Below are 16476 nucleotides of genomic sequence, written 5' to 3' on the forward strand. Positions count from 1 at the left end.
TTTATTCCCAAACCGAGTGCAAATACCAAAACCTTTTCATAAATCAGAGGCTGGTATGCAAAGAAAAGAGGAAAGAAGAAAAGTAAAAACTATCCAGCTCTGTTTGCTTTGCTTTTTTGGGGGCTTTTCTGGTTGGTATTTTCACTGCTGTTTTTTGTTAATTAATGACTATCATGACAATTCCACAGAGCTGAAAGGGCTGGACGCTCCCATGTCTAATCTCATCTGGGGCCTTCAGCCCAGTTTGTCTTAAGTTCAGCTGCTTCCAATTTGGGCTCGGTGCTTGTGCGTCGGCCATTTACATAACTATGAATATCAGCTGCTGTGGCCTTTTCTGGCTTCAACCTGCCATGTATGCAATTCATGCAGCGCCATATACGTCGTCTCCTGAGTGTAGAAACATGTGGATGTGGGTTTGAGAGCAGCAAAATCTGACATCAAATCATTTTTTTGAGAATGAAGTGAAGCAAAAGACAATAACATAAAGTATCCAACACCTGCTTATGCGAACGCAGGGGAACCGAGGAATGTGACTGAAAGAAGGAAGGAGGTCTAAATGAAAAAGGGGCTAAGTAATGCCCGTGTTGTAGCTTTGACAGTGCGACTCTGTGTGGTCTAACAGGAGTGGGAGTGGAGGTCACCTTCTCTTGCTCGGCTCCCTCGCCTCTGACCTAAGGGTGGAGTCCCTCCACTCACAGCCACGAAAGCCTACTGCCATTAAAGCAACTAATCACTGAGAACAGCTGCATCCCTCAATGTACAAATCCTCAACCCTTCACACTCCCACCCACACGTTGACTCTGGCAAACACATACTGTATAAAGGCGACCACGCACTCCCACTCTTCCTTTGCTAATGGCGAGCTGCAGCTGACTGATGTTTAAATCACGAGGCTCAGTGTGTAGGCCTGAGATAAGCCACGCTGAGCTGTGAAAACACAGATTACATATCTGCGGCTTATTACAGACAGCGTGCTTCTGCCTCCCAGCCACATCGTAATTGTGACCCAAAAACCACAGCCTCCGCTTGGCGGCGAGATATGGCTAGATGGGAACCCCGCTGGCAGAGCTTTGACAGCCGTGCTAATTCAAGTCTACATTCCGCCATATGTTTTCTGCGTGGCGGCTTCCTCCTATGATAAGCTGCGGCCATATTTCTTTCAAGTTTCATCCCATTTGAATCAAATCAAGGCCAACATATCACCTGTTGTGTCATAGTGCCATCCTTACATTTATAGGAAACTGTCAGAATTAGCAGATAGTAAGATTGAGTAAAAAAAATTCCTAGGTATGTTAATATTGTTTCTGCTGAGTGTAAAATCAGCCTTCACTGCTGTGCTGGGAGTCTGTACAACCACTCTGAGGCTTAAAGAGCGAGCTTTAATATAATAATGTAGCTTTTATGGGATAAATTTGATATTCTCGTCACAGAATTGCCTCTAAATTAGGTGTAATTGTGATATTTATGTTTGATGTAGCATAAGTTGAGGTACCCCAACTGAAAATAAGCATTTACTTACTTGGAATGCCAGAACCAACCAGGCATACATTAAATCCCTGTTTCTGGCTGGCTATGAAAGTGCCGCCATCTGCAAATACTTAGCTCTATTTCTTTTTTTCTTCTGGCTCAATCAGAGATAAAGACCATTGTGTTCCAGGTCCAAAAGTAAGACAATATCTCCCAAACCTCATAGAAAACAATTAGGACCCAGTAATTACACCACTGGCCTGGAAATCCAGCCAAGTCCTGAGGTTGGAGTGAGAAAGGAGAAAGAGAGCAAATGTGAAAGGTGCCTGCTTCATGCAGTATTCTCTTACTCTAACTGATGAAGTAAGTTTGTTTATCAGCGCGGGTGTGATGTAATGTTTTGCTTTTGGAGCCTTCACTCTGAACGTATTAGGCCAAAAATGTTCGCAAGCTTGCGAACTACTCGATGACAGCATGCCTAGTTCTTTCGCCAGAATTATCTCTCATATGTCTCTGCACACTGCTGCTCTGCTTTTGAGGACAAATAATCCAAAACTTAAACAGAGCTATGTTATCTTTACCACAGACTGGGCCTGTTGCATTACAATGCAAAGAATAGAGAATAGAGGGTCACAAGACAGAAAAAAAGAGTCTCTCATCTACATTTGAAATATAACTGTGACATTGCTTGCAGCTTACAAGAGCCTGTCTCTCCTCTCTTGAATCTTAAAGCAGCCCCACAGTCCTGCTGGTTTGGATATTGTGATATGCTGTAATGCCAGCCGGTCTTGGGAGCCAGACATGACCGGGGGCTTTTGGGGGTGGCCCCGTAAGAGAGAGGTGGAACTAAGAACAGTACTGCGCGATTAAATGAGCGGATCATACACATTTTCCACAGTCTGTCAGAAGCAGACGAGCAGAGGAAAAGCAACGAAGGGAGCAAAGATATATTACAAAAGCTTGAATTCCAGAAGAGGTCATTAGAGGTGTACACACCTATCTGAGATTCATGTTTTTAATGTCTGACCTAGACAAAGGATTTTGAAAGCAGAAATAGGACGAAGTTATATGTTCTTTTATATATCTCAACATGTTTTATCACTCTGCTTTTTAAATTCAGCTAAACTCCAAGTTAAAGTCATAGGCATTTCTAAACCTGTCAAGAGATGTGTAGATATTTGCAGATGGAGCCACACACAGGTATTAAGAGCCTGGATTTAAAACCCGGATCCACTCAGTAAGGAGTGTCACTTTGACTTGACTTGGCTACGCAACGGTAGCATTTTGAAGTATGATGCAGTCTCCAGTTTTGCCCGTGCGGCAGCGGGCTTTCATTTCTCCTTTAAGCACAGAAGTAGAGGGAGCGGTGTGCTATCGGGTTCTGTGCTGGCAATGGGTTCTGCTCACGCGGCAGGAGCTGAACAAAGCCCTGGTGGCCCTGGATAGCATCCATGCTGCCGAAGAGTAAAGGCCCTGTGAATGGGACCTGTCACTTCCACTCAGCAGTGCCTGTGATCTGAGGCACCCGGAACGACACTCAGATAAGTGGCTAATCCTTGCATCCCCGCTGGCTCAACAGCCCCCTGCTGCCATGACAACTGGAGGGGAATCTCCTCCGCCAACAGCTTAATTGGATAATTTCCTCTCACTTTCACTTTGTGTTCCTCTCCTTTTGTTAAGTAAAGACTGCAATGTCTAAGGGTGTGAAAAGTTTTCAAATAAGCATGATATTCAGGCATTTTTGGTGTGTACAAGTGCAAGCCAGCAGGAAAACTGGAGAGATTTCTCAAGTTGAAGCCACTCTGCAGCAGACCGCAGAACAGTGGGAGGGCCAAGGGTTGTTCACCTGACAGTGAGGGTATAAAAAAACAGCTATAAAGCCTCTGTTTTCAGCACCACAAAAAAGTGACCACTTTAACCACTGTAAACATTTATTGTCCTTTGTGATACATCGCCTGACAATTTATGTCACACCCATTCAAGCTCAGGGTCACGACATAAACAGACGCTCCACCCTTCTCCCCAGACTGCAGAGACCTGCAGACTAGTGCCAGGGGAAGTCATTATACACTATGTGTGTGTGTGTATGTGTGTGTGTGTGTGTGTGTGTGTGTGTGTGTGTGTGTGTGTGTGTGTGTGTGTGTGTGTGCGTGTGTGTGTGTGTGTGTGTGTGTGTGTGTGTGTGTGTGTGTGTTTGTGGTGGGCAGCTACTGTGGTCAAATAATAAAAACAACAGCGCTTGCATGGCACTTTAAGAGGAGGAAGTTTCTTCCAGTTGGATCATAAAATTGAAAACCACTGAAAAGAACAAATCCTTACGCGGTACACTGACGTTTGGAACGATGACATTGAAAGTGATTAATAAAGTGGAGGTATCTGACTCAACCAAGAGAGGCCGAGGGATCTTATTTCTTAACTTCATTTAGAAGACAGAAGCTGCCTTATGTAAGCCTAATGGAAATCACTCCTGTTTTCAAGTATGACTTGTGCAAGCACATTGAAAAGCTGGATGCAGGCTTTGAGACAGCGATGCAAAACAGAGGAATGGTGATAAGCAACACCGTTTGAGGATTATGAATAATGAAGAGAAATATGGAGAAATGGCGACACGGTGACAGACAGAAAGCAAAAACCGAGAGGGTTCAGCGGTTTCCCCAAACCATTCCCCAGCCCAACATTGTGATGTTGGTACCTCCCCAAAGCCCTAAGTGACATGAATTTCTGTCAGCGCTCTGAGCATGTGCCTGAAAAAAAGCCTCCTTCTGTCGCTGCTTACCTTCTTCACAGGCAGCGCCGCTGAATCCTGGACAGCACTTCCACTCTAGGGAGGTCACAGTGCGGTACACCACCTTGTACGAAGGTCTGACCACTGTCTTGTAGCTGAAAAAAAAAACACACAGAATCTGAAGCCGTCACACACACACAGATAATAACAGGTGTGCGTGTAGACACTGTGACAATAATGACTCATTTTCTCTGACCTTGCTATTCACATTGTGTAAATTGCCACATTAAGATTTTCATTTTTCACTCCGAATGTCTAAACCTCTGTGAAACGTTCTTGGTAAAAGAATCCTGATAAGCTCTGATTTAGGTTGATTCATTCAGATATCTTACCATCGATTTGATTCTAAATTAAACAACATAAAAACAGCTGTTATTCATACAAAGCCTAATGCAAAAAAATTGGGTGTCATTCAAAAATGTGTCATATTTTGTCCAAGCAGAAACGTCTACTCTTCTGTTCATGTCAGATTGGGTTTTATACGGCTTAAAACAAAGCATAGACTTTACTAAACTAGGGAGAATCTTCACTGTTTTTTTTTTTGTTTTGTCGATATTTTTTTCCTGTTTTCTGCTATGAGCATGCTATGTAATCTCAACACGGGCTGGAAGAGAACTTTTTGTTCCTTGCCTGGTCATCTTGTTGCTGTCCGAGTAGGGATAAATTCTCTGCAGCATGTAGATAAGTATGAAAGGATTGGCAGTTACATTTGAGATGGTGAATGATAAGAAGTTTGTTTTATGGATTCTATAACGAGGACAAAGGCAATACATTTAATAAGATCTGGGACTCCGTTCTGTCCCTCCTTCAGGGCAAGACTGCTGTACTACCTAGATGATCTATTTCTTATTTTGCTCTTTACTGAGCTTCTTTTTTTAACGGACATGTGTGAACATGTTACACCTATAACTGCAGATGATGGCATACTGGTAGAGGTGCTATACTAGTTTCTCGCACATAGGGGTGGGAGCAATCTGTCCCACAAGTAAGCTCAGCGGTTGAAATCCAATGGATGAGCAAAGAATCCTAAAGAACATTGGAGTCAGATCTATCTAAAAAAAAAAAAAAAAGGCTTTATGACACCTTTTCTTGCCGCCACCTCAACGTTTCTTGAAATGATGAGCATATTTTCCACAAACTTGTAAAATGTCTGTTTTTCATCATTCGATATGTTTTTTATGTTCCAAGGTGAATAAAACACTGGTTTGTGAGATTTTCAAATCATTGCGTTATGGTTTTGTTCACATTTTACACAGTGTCCCAACATTTTTTGTACAAATGACCAACACAGTAAACACTCAAATTTCTACAGTTGTCATAACTGGCCAGAATTTTAAAGTGTGATCTTTTGTTTAATGGGTTCATGACAGTGTGGTCCAAAAGTAGCAGTATTTGAAACATCTCCTTGTCCTCTCACCTGCCTCCCGAGCATCCCTGTGGCCAGCGGCATGTCTGGTAGACCCGTTGGAGGATTGTCCCATTCTGCACCTGGCAGGTCACTGTCTTAGTGACTGTATGAGGACACCAGTTCCTGAACAGATAAACAGGTCGATAAAAGTCAAAAATACAGAGCGGGAGAAAGAAAAGAAGAATAAAAGAAGTAGAATTGCCTTAAGTTCTCAAAGTGATTACGGTAGAATATATAGCACCCTCAGAAAAGCTAATCAACCACGCAGTCACATTCAGTGTTCTGCAGCCCTCCCTCCGCCTTCCTTTTGTTTTGAGACTTCCTTATGATGTTGACATGGTTTTAATCAGCCGCGAGATTCACACTGAGTGCTTTGAGGGCCGTATTTACACTGTCCTCTATCAATACACATCCGTTTGCATTAGAGCTCTCGGAGGAGGTGGAGTCCCTCCGGAGAGAATACAGAGGACGATAGGTCTCATACAAAGATGAAGGTTTTTCACCACAGGTTACAGCTGGGTCATGAGTTCACTCCCTTCCCACAGAGGCTTCGTAAGACATTGTCAGGACTCACTGAGGCTGTGAAGAAACTGAACTGTGAAGAGGAAAAAAAAAGCTTACGTGAAGGTCAGAGGTGAAGCTCAGAGGATGTTATCACAGAGCAGTAATTTTTTAAGCCTCCAGAGGCAAAGTTTGATATTCTATCAAGGGCTCGGTAAACTTTATGAAAGTAATCAAGTTATGTAAAAAAAAAAAGATTCATTTTTGAGAAGAATGAGAGCAAATTGGTTTTGTTTAATCCTCAGTGAGAGCCCTTTTAACATGAGCAGATGCGTCTTGCTGATACCTAAGGAGAGATATTACTGAGAGAGGTTTATTTAGAAAGCCAGCTTTCATCTTATTCTGCGACTTAATGCAGAGCACTTGGCTTTAATTTATGGAAAACAGAGTGAGGCTGCTCAGCTACCAAATGCTACCAAAACAGCATTACCTTCATAAGGCTAGAAGAGACCTGAGGAAAGATTTACTCTGGCCTGTTTTCACACATTCAATAGATGTATAGACAGGATCTCTAGAGACCAAAAAGCAGACTGTGAGGGCCGTAGCACAAAACACACTTTGTATGTTGTGCCGCCAGCGTGTTTGCAGGAGTAATGGGTTGTTCCCGCCAAAGTCTGTTTGTCAATATGTGAGACCATATGTTAGTGTGTATCAGAGACAGTTTACACTAAAGCAAACCGCCAAAGGCAGAGGATGTGAAGCAGCCCTGAACCAGCTCCCTTTAACAATCCCCACATGTTGTGGTGGCCGCACACACAGACCTAAGCCGCTGAGCGGGGGCAGCTCAGTAAATGTTTGCGTGCTACTGCACAAGTTTTCTTCTTGATTTGATATTTTTATTTGAATTCAATGATTTTGTCTTTTTCAAGTCATGCAACGTTCAATTTGCCCGCAGAGCAGATTTTTCTGTCAATATTTCTGCTGATTTCTGGACAGCTAAAATGGCAACATCTGAGTCTGAAAGAAAGTATTGTAGGCACTGCTGAAAGAAGGCTGAACTGTGCAAAATTACAACATTATCTGAATTAATCATAGACTTCCCAAGTAAACTGAGTATGGGAATTCATCTGTCACAAGTTATTCAAATACAAGCCCGCCCTTTGTGTATCTTAGTATATCCATCAGCTGTGAGGCTACAAAAATGAAAATGGATCTATATAATTATCCTTTGATTGCTTTTCCTGGAGGAAAAAAAAAAAAGAAGCTCTCAGACTTTGAAGGAACTGTGGTCAGGTAGAACGATGGGAGGAGTGGGAGCAGGGTTCAAACCCTGACTCCTCCCTGCCACTTATCCTCCAGACCCAACAGATAAACATCTGAGTTTCCCAGGCTGAGTGGAGGTTTCACCTGGGAACAGCCAAGATTGCCACCAGGGGGTACGTGCAAAGAGTGGGGGGTGGGTTTTACGGTCTCCCCCTCTCTCGTTGCATTGTACATATGCAATGAACAAAGAGGAAATGACGGATGGAGGTCATATCATTAGACTATCTTCTCCTCTAATGACAAGCTGCTGAAAACTCCTGTGCATAAAAGAAACCCAGGTGCTCAGCGCACTTAGTCTTTGACTTTTAAATGTTTCAGAGTCAACACCTTCCTCTCACCCGAGGCACCCATGTGTTATGAAATGCGAAGTCCACCAGCACCATGCTGTTTCACTGGCAAAACCCCAAGCAGGCCCTCAGTGAGTATCAGGTCTCAAAGCACACATGGCACACTCTGAATGCCGGGCCCAAGCTAAATAAATCATCAGCCATCTCACAGTCACACGTAGCCACAGCCAACCGTCGAGGAAGAAATCCAGAGAAATCACAGCTTTGTCCCATCTGTTCATCGGCGCTACAGAAGCCAAGGTAGGAAGACACTGGAGAGAAACAAAAGAGTGCTGGACCCTTAAATGTAATGTATGCAAATGTAGACAGGAGGCGAGTAAAAAAAGGCTTATATGTTGCACTCTTGTTAGAGAGTGTGTGCCCTCATTTCACCCTGTATGCCGCGCAGTCTGTCATCGTGCCACTGAGTTGGTGCACTTTCGGCAGCAGACTGGGAGGAGGAAGAACTTGGGAGGTACAAGCGTGTGAACTGACACAAGGGCTGATGAGGGCAAAAGCTGATAAGACTCTGGAAGAATAACATCTCAGTAACTCTTTTTCCATCCAAACATCCATTCATGTACAGTGGGAGGAGGAAAGCTGAATACTCAAAGATATTTTTGAAATGCTGCGAGGATAGAAATCTGAAGGAATTTCTCTAGATTTCTGTCTGTGGGAAAATACTTCGGGAGAACAAAGGACAAAAGACTGATGTGGCAAATGGCCAGACAGAGGAGAGGAGAGGACCAGAGAGGAGAAAAGAGGAGAGGAGAGGAGAGCTCTTCATAAAGGTCGCATTTGAAGCTTCCAATGGGAACAGAAAAAGAAAAGAAAAAACAATTATGAGGCAGTTTTGGTCTCTTGGGACACAGAGGAGGCATAAGATAAATGTGGTACAACAACAAATGATAAAGAGACAAATAGAGAGTGCAAGTCAAGGTGAAATGTATGCAGAGAGAAGGAAACTACATTCCTCACAATATAACCTGCAGCTTCAAGGAAAACAGAGAGAACAAGAGTAGTCTATGAGTGAGTAGTGTAAAAAAAGTAAAGTCGAATAAGAGTTATATCCAGTCTGTATTGTTGGAGTAATCAAATGATAAGTTTATACAGAATAGTAGAGCCGGTGGGCGCAGGCTCACAGCTGCTGCGTGGTTTCCTTGAGCGTAAGGTCATCAAAGCACCACAGTGAAGCTTTGAAAGTCAGAGCAAAGTGGCTCTTTACAATTAACCACGAGACCCAACCAAAGACTTTAGTGGCAAACACCGGTGAGCTTCCATTGTGCGCGAATCAAGGATGTAGATCTTCCAGTGTTTGAGGGTGGAAGTTAAAAAGGAATTGTACTCAAATGATGAATTCACATATGCTGATCAGCCACAACATTAGTCGGGTTTTTATTTCGAAGCGAAGTGAATCTGAAGTGATCTTTTGAAAAGGAAAGACAGGTTTCCTTTGACTGGTTTGAAGTAAATAAACTAGGCTTCATAGTGTTGCGAGATGGTGGTGGTATAGGCTAGGTCACTAGTGGGTGTGATTCAGTAGAAGAAGTAGTTGTCCTAACTGGAAACAAACCCTGAACAGGAAGCAAAATCTACAACAACTGCGGTGGATGTCCTCAGGAAGAAAAGCGAGAGAGATCATTTTCAGGAATTACTTTAATCTCTGGGAATATCTGGGATATTATATTATATCTGGGAAGATTCAAATTCCTTCAAAGTCATCCCAGTTCATCTATCAGCAACCATCAGAAACAAATGGAGCTGTGCAACGATAGCTTCCTGATATCCAAAGACTACGTCACAGCAAACAGTGTTTGAAGTCATATGAAAGGACAAATCTACTTTAAGCCACACAGGGCTCAACCTACTGGAATCTCAGTCACTTCCACTCCCATGCTTAACAAGAACATGGATCTGGTTAAGATGGGTGAGGAATGAAGGCGGCCACGGGGCTCAGACTGCCTGTCAGACCATGACAAGTCAGCAAGGGAGGATAAAGAAGTGGCTGAGACACGAAGTGTAGAACGATCTACATCAGTAAGCCCATGGTGTTCTGAGCTTATTAAGTCATCGGGGAAGAAAAGGGTGGGCGAGCACTTTATCAGCTACTCTAGAGTGACCTGGCCAGTCAATAATTACTCAAGCTGTCAATCCCCTTTGATTTTTATAATCAGACGGCCCTGGTGTGGGAGAGTGTTGTTAGCAAAGGCCTTACTGTGGCAGATTCCTTTCTCAGTCTGCTTAACTGAAAACCTATCTGCCTGAACTCTCATGCCAAGTTGCTCTCATCATTGAATGTCAAGTCTCAAAAGAAAGCGTTCTGATTTCTGTTTGGCCACTGTCTGACATTTTGACACGCTGTAAATGTTGCTTACACAGCTCAAGCCAGACAGCAGGTGATTTTGAGACATTAATCTCTTCGTGTGTCACCTAAAACCCACTGACCCCTCTGAGGCTGATTCAGACCAGGGACTTTCTCTCCGTCTATTCTACCTCTGCCTTTTAACCGGCCACAAACACTTACATCTTCCCAAAACAAGCCCAGATGCAGTAGAGTCCCAGCTGTCTTTGTTTGGTAAACATGTCCACAAATGTCTGCCTGTGGGGGACAGGGGAACTGAGCAGAGAGGTGAATCGGTGGAGCGACGCAAGGCTGGGGCCCGCGCTGAGAGCCACCTGGACACACCCTCACCAGAGAGAGGGGTTTCTGCCTCAAGCCACTTCCAGCCCACACACACACAGCGCAGCAGCATAAATATTTGTGAGATGGGAACCACTCTCTCATCATTACAAGATGACTAGGCTTTGAACAGAACAGTACACCAGAGCTGGTTGGTGCTCTTGGCTGAGTGTTTAGTCTAGAGACTCTCCCTCAAAAATGGCCTGATCAACATCACTGCTGTCACGCCGGGAGATCAATCACTTCCTGAGACCATCTCATCCCCCTTTTGACCACTCCATTAAAGTCATACAGATCAATGCTCCCTCATCCTTAAGATGACGGTAGCAGCAGGTTTTCTGTGAACAGACCAGGACACCAAAAGGCGATGCTTTCCACAGGGGCTTGACAGTAGAGAAGGAGCAGATGATGATGCTGCTGCTGCTCCATCTCCTGCTGCAGGGAGAGCACACAACGCACCTCAGGGACAGCGGAGCTGCTCCAAGGAGGCACACGGAGCGGAGGTGGGACAACAATGAGGACGGGGCTAAGCAGAGTAATGTCTGTTGCCAGCACAGGAAAAAGGAAACCAACTGTCAGGAAGACAAAGGGGCTGGTAGATGGATGGTGAAGGCAGGGTGTAGCTCTGCAGAGCCATGCACTGAGTAAAAGTCACACAATGCTTTTAAAAAGACTGTCACGGTTATTTTATGCATAAAACAAGACACAATAACCATGTGGTGTGATATCTAACTGCAGTTATATAAAGCGGCCAAAGATGGGTGCGTGCCTTACCTTTTGTGATAGACTGAGGTGTGAGCGGCTGCTGCTTGGTCTCTGCTCAGCTGCGTCCCGGCTGAATATGTTTTGTAAAGTCCCGTCTTCCAGGTCCCGTTAACAAACGTGGCCATCCAGAGTACCAGCACAGTCCAAAGCAAACTTTTTCTGCACAGTGCGGACACGCTCTCCCGGTGGCCTAATCCCATTTCAGTGGCATTAAAAGTATGACCAGAGAAGTTTTAATGAGTCCCAAGTTGCTCCGCTTGGTAAATCAGACCGGTTGGAGAGTCCAGATCGGAGGGGGAGATGTGTCAAACTGCACCGGGTCGGTTGGAGTGGACGCGCATCCTTTTAACTGAAGCAGAAAAACACACACTTACAAATAATAATATCCGACACCGGTTAATTCATAAAGGAGCAAGCATTAAAGTCCTGAGTGAGCTACGGACTAACACCAGTCGATGAACTTACGCTTCTCGTTGGGCTCCTTTGAAAGTGAACCTTGAACACTGTTAAGTGCGCGTTGTCCTCCCCTCTGTGTGTGCTCTGCCTACCTCCGTCTCTCTGTGCTCATACCCAGCCGAGCCTTTCCAGCAGCGGGCATGAAACCAGTTTTATAGTCTCCTCGGGTCTTTTAAAAGCACAGCCCGCTGAGTCTTTTTTACCCTGCCCCGTTTGAACGACTCACAGAGGACAATGCACGCTCAAGGCAATGGTACTTTTACGCACTGCGAATGAATTATAGGGGTGGGGGGCTGACTCTCAAGGTTCCCCCCAAAAATACCGGGAGCTGTGTCGCTGATGAGTTATTTTTACTGGCACAAACAACAGACTATAAAGCTAATAATATTGGAGCTACGCCCAGCTTAGTTTGAGAACCTATTTCAAAAGCTTTGAAATTATTCATTTTCACTCCACCAGGAGGGTCGGACATACATGAATATGATTAAGCAACTGAATCAGAGGCATCCATTCATCTGTCCACTGCTTATTGTAACCTTCTTCTACCCATGAAGGTTTTTCAGTGCAAGCAGCCATTTACCACAAGGCAGAGGTCCACCCCAAACCAAACACCTGCACCGCAACCCCCAAACTGGGACCTGAGATGTAAATCTGACTGTGGTTGGAGTAACTACACGGCTCAAGATCACCAGCTGCAGAGTTTGCCCGCGCAGCTGTCTAAGGTGCTAAAGTTTCATTAAGTTCTCAGCTACTAAGTGCACCATTAGACAATGTTAACACTCTCACACTCACAGAGGACCTTTCAGACTGGCACCTCCAGTCCCAGTTCCCCTTCATACCGCAGGGTGAAATGGACATTAATGGGGCTGTGTGAGCCCACCCGCTCACAATCACAACATATGGAAAGTTATAGATTGAGGTGGGGCTGGAAAAATGATGTGTCAGAGTTTTTTTCTTCTTATTTTTGTTTCAGGGCACCCCTCAGCGTTTTACGAGGCCACAAGGAGCAGACAATGGGGCCGAGCAGGAACCAGAGCAGTAGAGGGTTGATGGAAATCCCTGCGGACATGAGCAGCTGAAAATAATTTTGACCTCTGAGGAGGGAGAATGGGGTTCAGCTTCCCCAAAAGGCTTTTTCTCACTGGCAATTTCTCGTGCAGCTATTCATCTACTGCATTAATTTTCTTTCCCTTAACTTAATAAACTGAGAGGCAAGCGACCTATTGCCATTGTTGATGTGAACTTATTTAAGATGTTCCCAGTCACACAAAGGTTCATCAAACAACACAACCAATCATTCTTTTCTTCTTTTCAACAGGGGAATACAGTCCCTCCCCTTCTATGTTTGGTCATAAACATGTCTTGATCTGAACTCTTTAATGATAGTTGTACCAGTTAAAGCTGAGAGGGGGGCCTGTCTAACCTTTACCCTCCGCAATTCAAACAGGACCCATTTCGACCACATGGTATGGTAATGAGATTCATTATTGAGCTCATAGGAGGGCAGGGACTTAAAAAAAAAAAGGAAACCAACGAAAATGTCTTTTTGATTTTCTGTTTTTCAGATTTATAAGCCAGTGAAACATAAGCAGCTTCTTCTCTATTACAGCCACACTCTCACAAAGGAGGCTGCAGATAATGGATCAAAACTGCCACAGCTCTTCTCTCTGTGTCTGGGAACTCACTGTTGCACAAGCTGCCTGATCCTCTGGGGCTATGTCGTTTTTAGAGGAAACTTCACCTGCTTTGCCATGCTGACCTGAGCAGTCTTAATTACTCAGAACTACCCTGGATCTGTTTGTTAAAAGCTAGAATAAAACATACACTGCAACCCATATCGCAAAGAATAGCTATAAAGCCGCTTGGTTTAAGTGGAAAACATTGATTAGTGTTGCATTTTTCTCCATATGCAGAATGTATGCTGTCCTCTGTCAACAACAACAGAATATGTATGCAACTGTGACAGTGCATTATGTACCCGGACACCAAATATTTGTCCATAATCAAACAACTTTAGGCTGTTTGGTCCAAAAGAGTTTGACCCATTGTGGTCTGGGGGCACTTTGGGCTTTGGTAGCATCAAAGACAGCCTCTTGGAGCCACTGGGCAGGCTGAAAGGCCCAGTGCTGCTCTCTGCTGCCATCCAGTGAGAAAATAATGGGATCAAATACTTAGGGTTCCGAAGTGATACCAGCATTTCTTGAAACACAGTTTCATATGGAAACCCCTTATATGTGCGTTTATACACTTGTGCTTTCCGGATGGTTGGATATATCTCTTGTAGCTGACATATTGTAGGATATCAGTTATTTGCTTCGAAAGATGGCACAGAAACTCGAGTAAGCGCCGTGATGTAAACATATTTGTGTGTTGTCAGGTAGAACAGCTTCTGCCTGTTCTGTGTGTCATTCATGTTGTCATGGCGATAGTAACGTTACGTCTGACTCAGGCCGAAGATAACTCAAAGTTTTTAGAGCCAAACTTTCAGCGAAGATGGACAAATCTTGCTTAAACAGTTCAATCTTCTCCTTTGTAATCTTTATGAATAATGACAAGAGAAAAGGAACTTTTGGGCCTGCAAATGCACAATTCTGTTTACATCCATTGTGCAGGACGTTTTAATGTCTTACCACACAAAATTATTTCTTGACATTTTTAAGAGTTAGATCCACTTGTCTTGATTCTGTAAACAGGTCACGCCACATCTGGCCAATATTAGCCACTCTCTGGCCGAGCGTGCAAAAAGCACGAGAAGCTTAATATAGGAAAGAATATGATTTTCCAGGAGACAAAAATGAACATTTAACATATACACTTCTCAACGACAGTGGTTTTGTCATATTCCCAAAGAGGCTGATAACGCTGCCAGTGGTGTAAGTACTCATCCACAGAGCTTAGCAGCAGCTGGATGTTCTGGGACACTGTCAAGGCCCTCTTTACTAACTGTGGATTGTGCCACTTACACTGAGGAAGGTAAATGTCACCAACTCATCTTCAGCTTCCGCTTGTAGAAGTGGGCACTCAATGAAGGTCCCACGCATCCGACGTTGAAATGGCTCCATACAAAAGTACGGTTAAAAAATAGATTTCAGATTTAATGTTACATTACAAAATATTTTCAAAATGCTTCAATACAAGAAATAACTGTGATAATCTCACCTCAGTGCTCTCAATACAGTCTCTAAAACACTGCATGATTAGCCCATATATATCTCTTCTCTTTGGGGCTGCAACGCAATCAAAGAGGCAGAAAGAGGCTTGAAATATCAGAGAAATCTCAAATGCAAAGTTGTTGCAGATTACTTTGCAGAGGTCAATAAAGTCCCCGGTTTCCTAAATAAAACAAACCTTTTTGAAGCTGTTGGAGAGCTGTGTTGACCTTAGTCAAAAACGTATGTTTCCTGCTGAGCAACTCATCGCAAATCAAGAATTGCCCACTCGGCTTTACTGGACCATCCTCTTCACTGGTTTTCTCCTGAGGGAAAACTTCCTTGTTCTGACCACTTGTCCCAGCTGTTAACATCTGGTGTGCAGGGAACAGGGGTATGTAAAGCTGAGGGAAGAAACACAGATAAAGTGTGTCCTGTTTTCTTTATCCAGGGAATCTTTCTTTTTTCAAAAGGTAAATGTTTCCAGAGTCGGTGATTGCTACTGATTGGTAAATATATATATTTTTTCAAGTTAACTCACATTGACAAGACGGTTCTGCAGCACTTGCAGAGGGTGTCCACTGTACCTGCCAAAGTCAAGCAGCCTGAGCACGACGGCAGTGGCCTCTTTCATGTCCAGAGGTTTAACAATTGTCTATGTTCAAAACATAAAAAAATAATATCTCAATTAATCTTTTTTTTTTTGCGCAAGACAGGACAGAGCATGGTGTATCTCTGATAAAGTAGAGGGTGCGAGATTTCAAAAACTTTCTCGATGCTCATTCACTACATGTAGCTCAATGTGAAAACACCAAACCAGAAATTTGACCATCTCTAATGTCTTCGCCCCAAAATCGAATCAAGGAGAAAAAAAAAAAATTCAAACAAAGTTTGTTTGTTCTTACATAGCTGAGGATTTCCTCATTTATGTCCTCCAAGTTAGAGGCGATCTCTGCCTCACTCAGTGTCGAGGACTTTTGGTCAGGATCTGAAGAGTCTCCTCCTTCCTTCTCTGAAGGAGAAGATACTTTTATTATTCAATGTTCTCATGCTGTATTCAAATATATATACAAGTGTTCAATCAGTGTTGAAACCTGGCTGTGTCGATGAGTCTGTGTAGACGCTTGTTCTATGTGTACCTACGTGTGTCTGAATGTGGTGGCACAGTCTGTTTGTTGTGTGTGTTAAGTGTATGCATGCTGGGTGGTGGACAGCTGCACGTATCAATGCCTGTGTATTGTGTGTACACAGGCATTGTGTGCTCATAACACGATTTGTGTTTAATGATTAGTGTGCATTTGTATATGTAAGTTGTGTGTCTGTGTTGCGTTGTTGTACATGTTGTGTGTCGGTGTGTTTCATTTTTGCACATAAGGATTAAGTTAAACCATGCAAACAAGATGTCCACTATAAATCCATCAGACATTTACAACGTCCGGTTGTCACTACAATGCTTTGGTCCGGAGAAGACAGTGGCGTTCCTCAGTCATGTTCACATATGGCTTCTTCTATGCATGACAGAGCCTTACCCTGCTTTAACCTCCACATCCTGCTCTCTTACTAAATGCGGTATGAGGATTGCATGATGAACTGGGTCTAAAGACTACGATTTTCAG

General features: G+C 43.7%; 1 protein-coding gene across 3 annotated transcripts in view; it reads right to left on the minus strand.

The window, feature by feature from the left end:
- emid1 (EMI domain containing 1) overlaps positions 1–11935 on the minus strand; it is a 57406-nt gene extending 45471 nt beyond the window's left edge. For all 3 annotated transcript variants that reach the window (XM_075467970.1, XM_075467968.1, XM_075467969.1), the window contains exons 1-4: positions 11721–11935; positions 11265–11604; positions 5670–5783; positions 4244–4347 (exon numbers count right to left, since the gene is read on the minus strand). In XM_075467970.1, the coding sequence (XP_075324085.1) occupies positions 4244–4347; positions 5670–5783; positions 11265–11455 (409 nt within the window). In that variant the 5' untranslated portion in view covers positions 11456–11604; positions 11721–11935. The remainder of the gene's footprint in view (positions 1–4243; positions 4348–5669; positions 5784–11264; positions 11605–11720) is intronic.
- Positions 11936–16476: the final 4541 nt, after the last annotated feature.

This window comes from Odontesthes bonariensis, chromosome 6, assembly GCF_027942865.1.
Source record: "Odontesthes bonariensis isolate fOdoBon6 chromosome 6, fOdoBon6.hap1, whole genome shotgun sequence".
Classification (NCBI taxonomy): Eukaryota; Metazoa; Chordata; class Actinopteri; order Atheriniformes; family Atherinopsidae; genus Odontesthes; species Odontesthes bonariensis.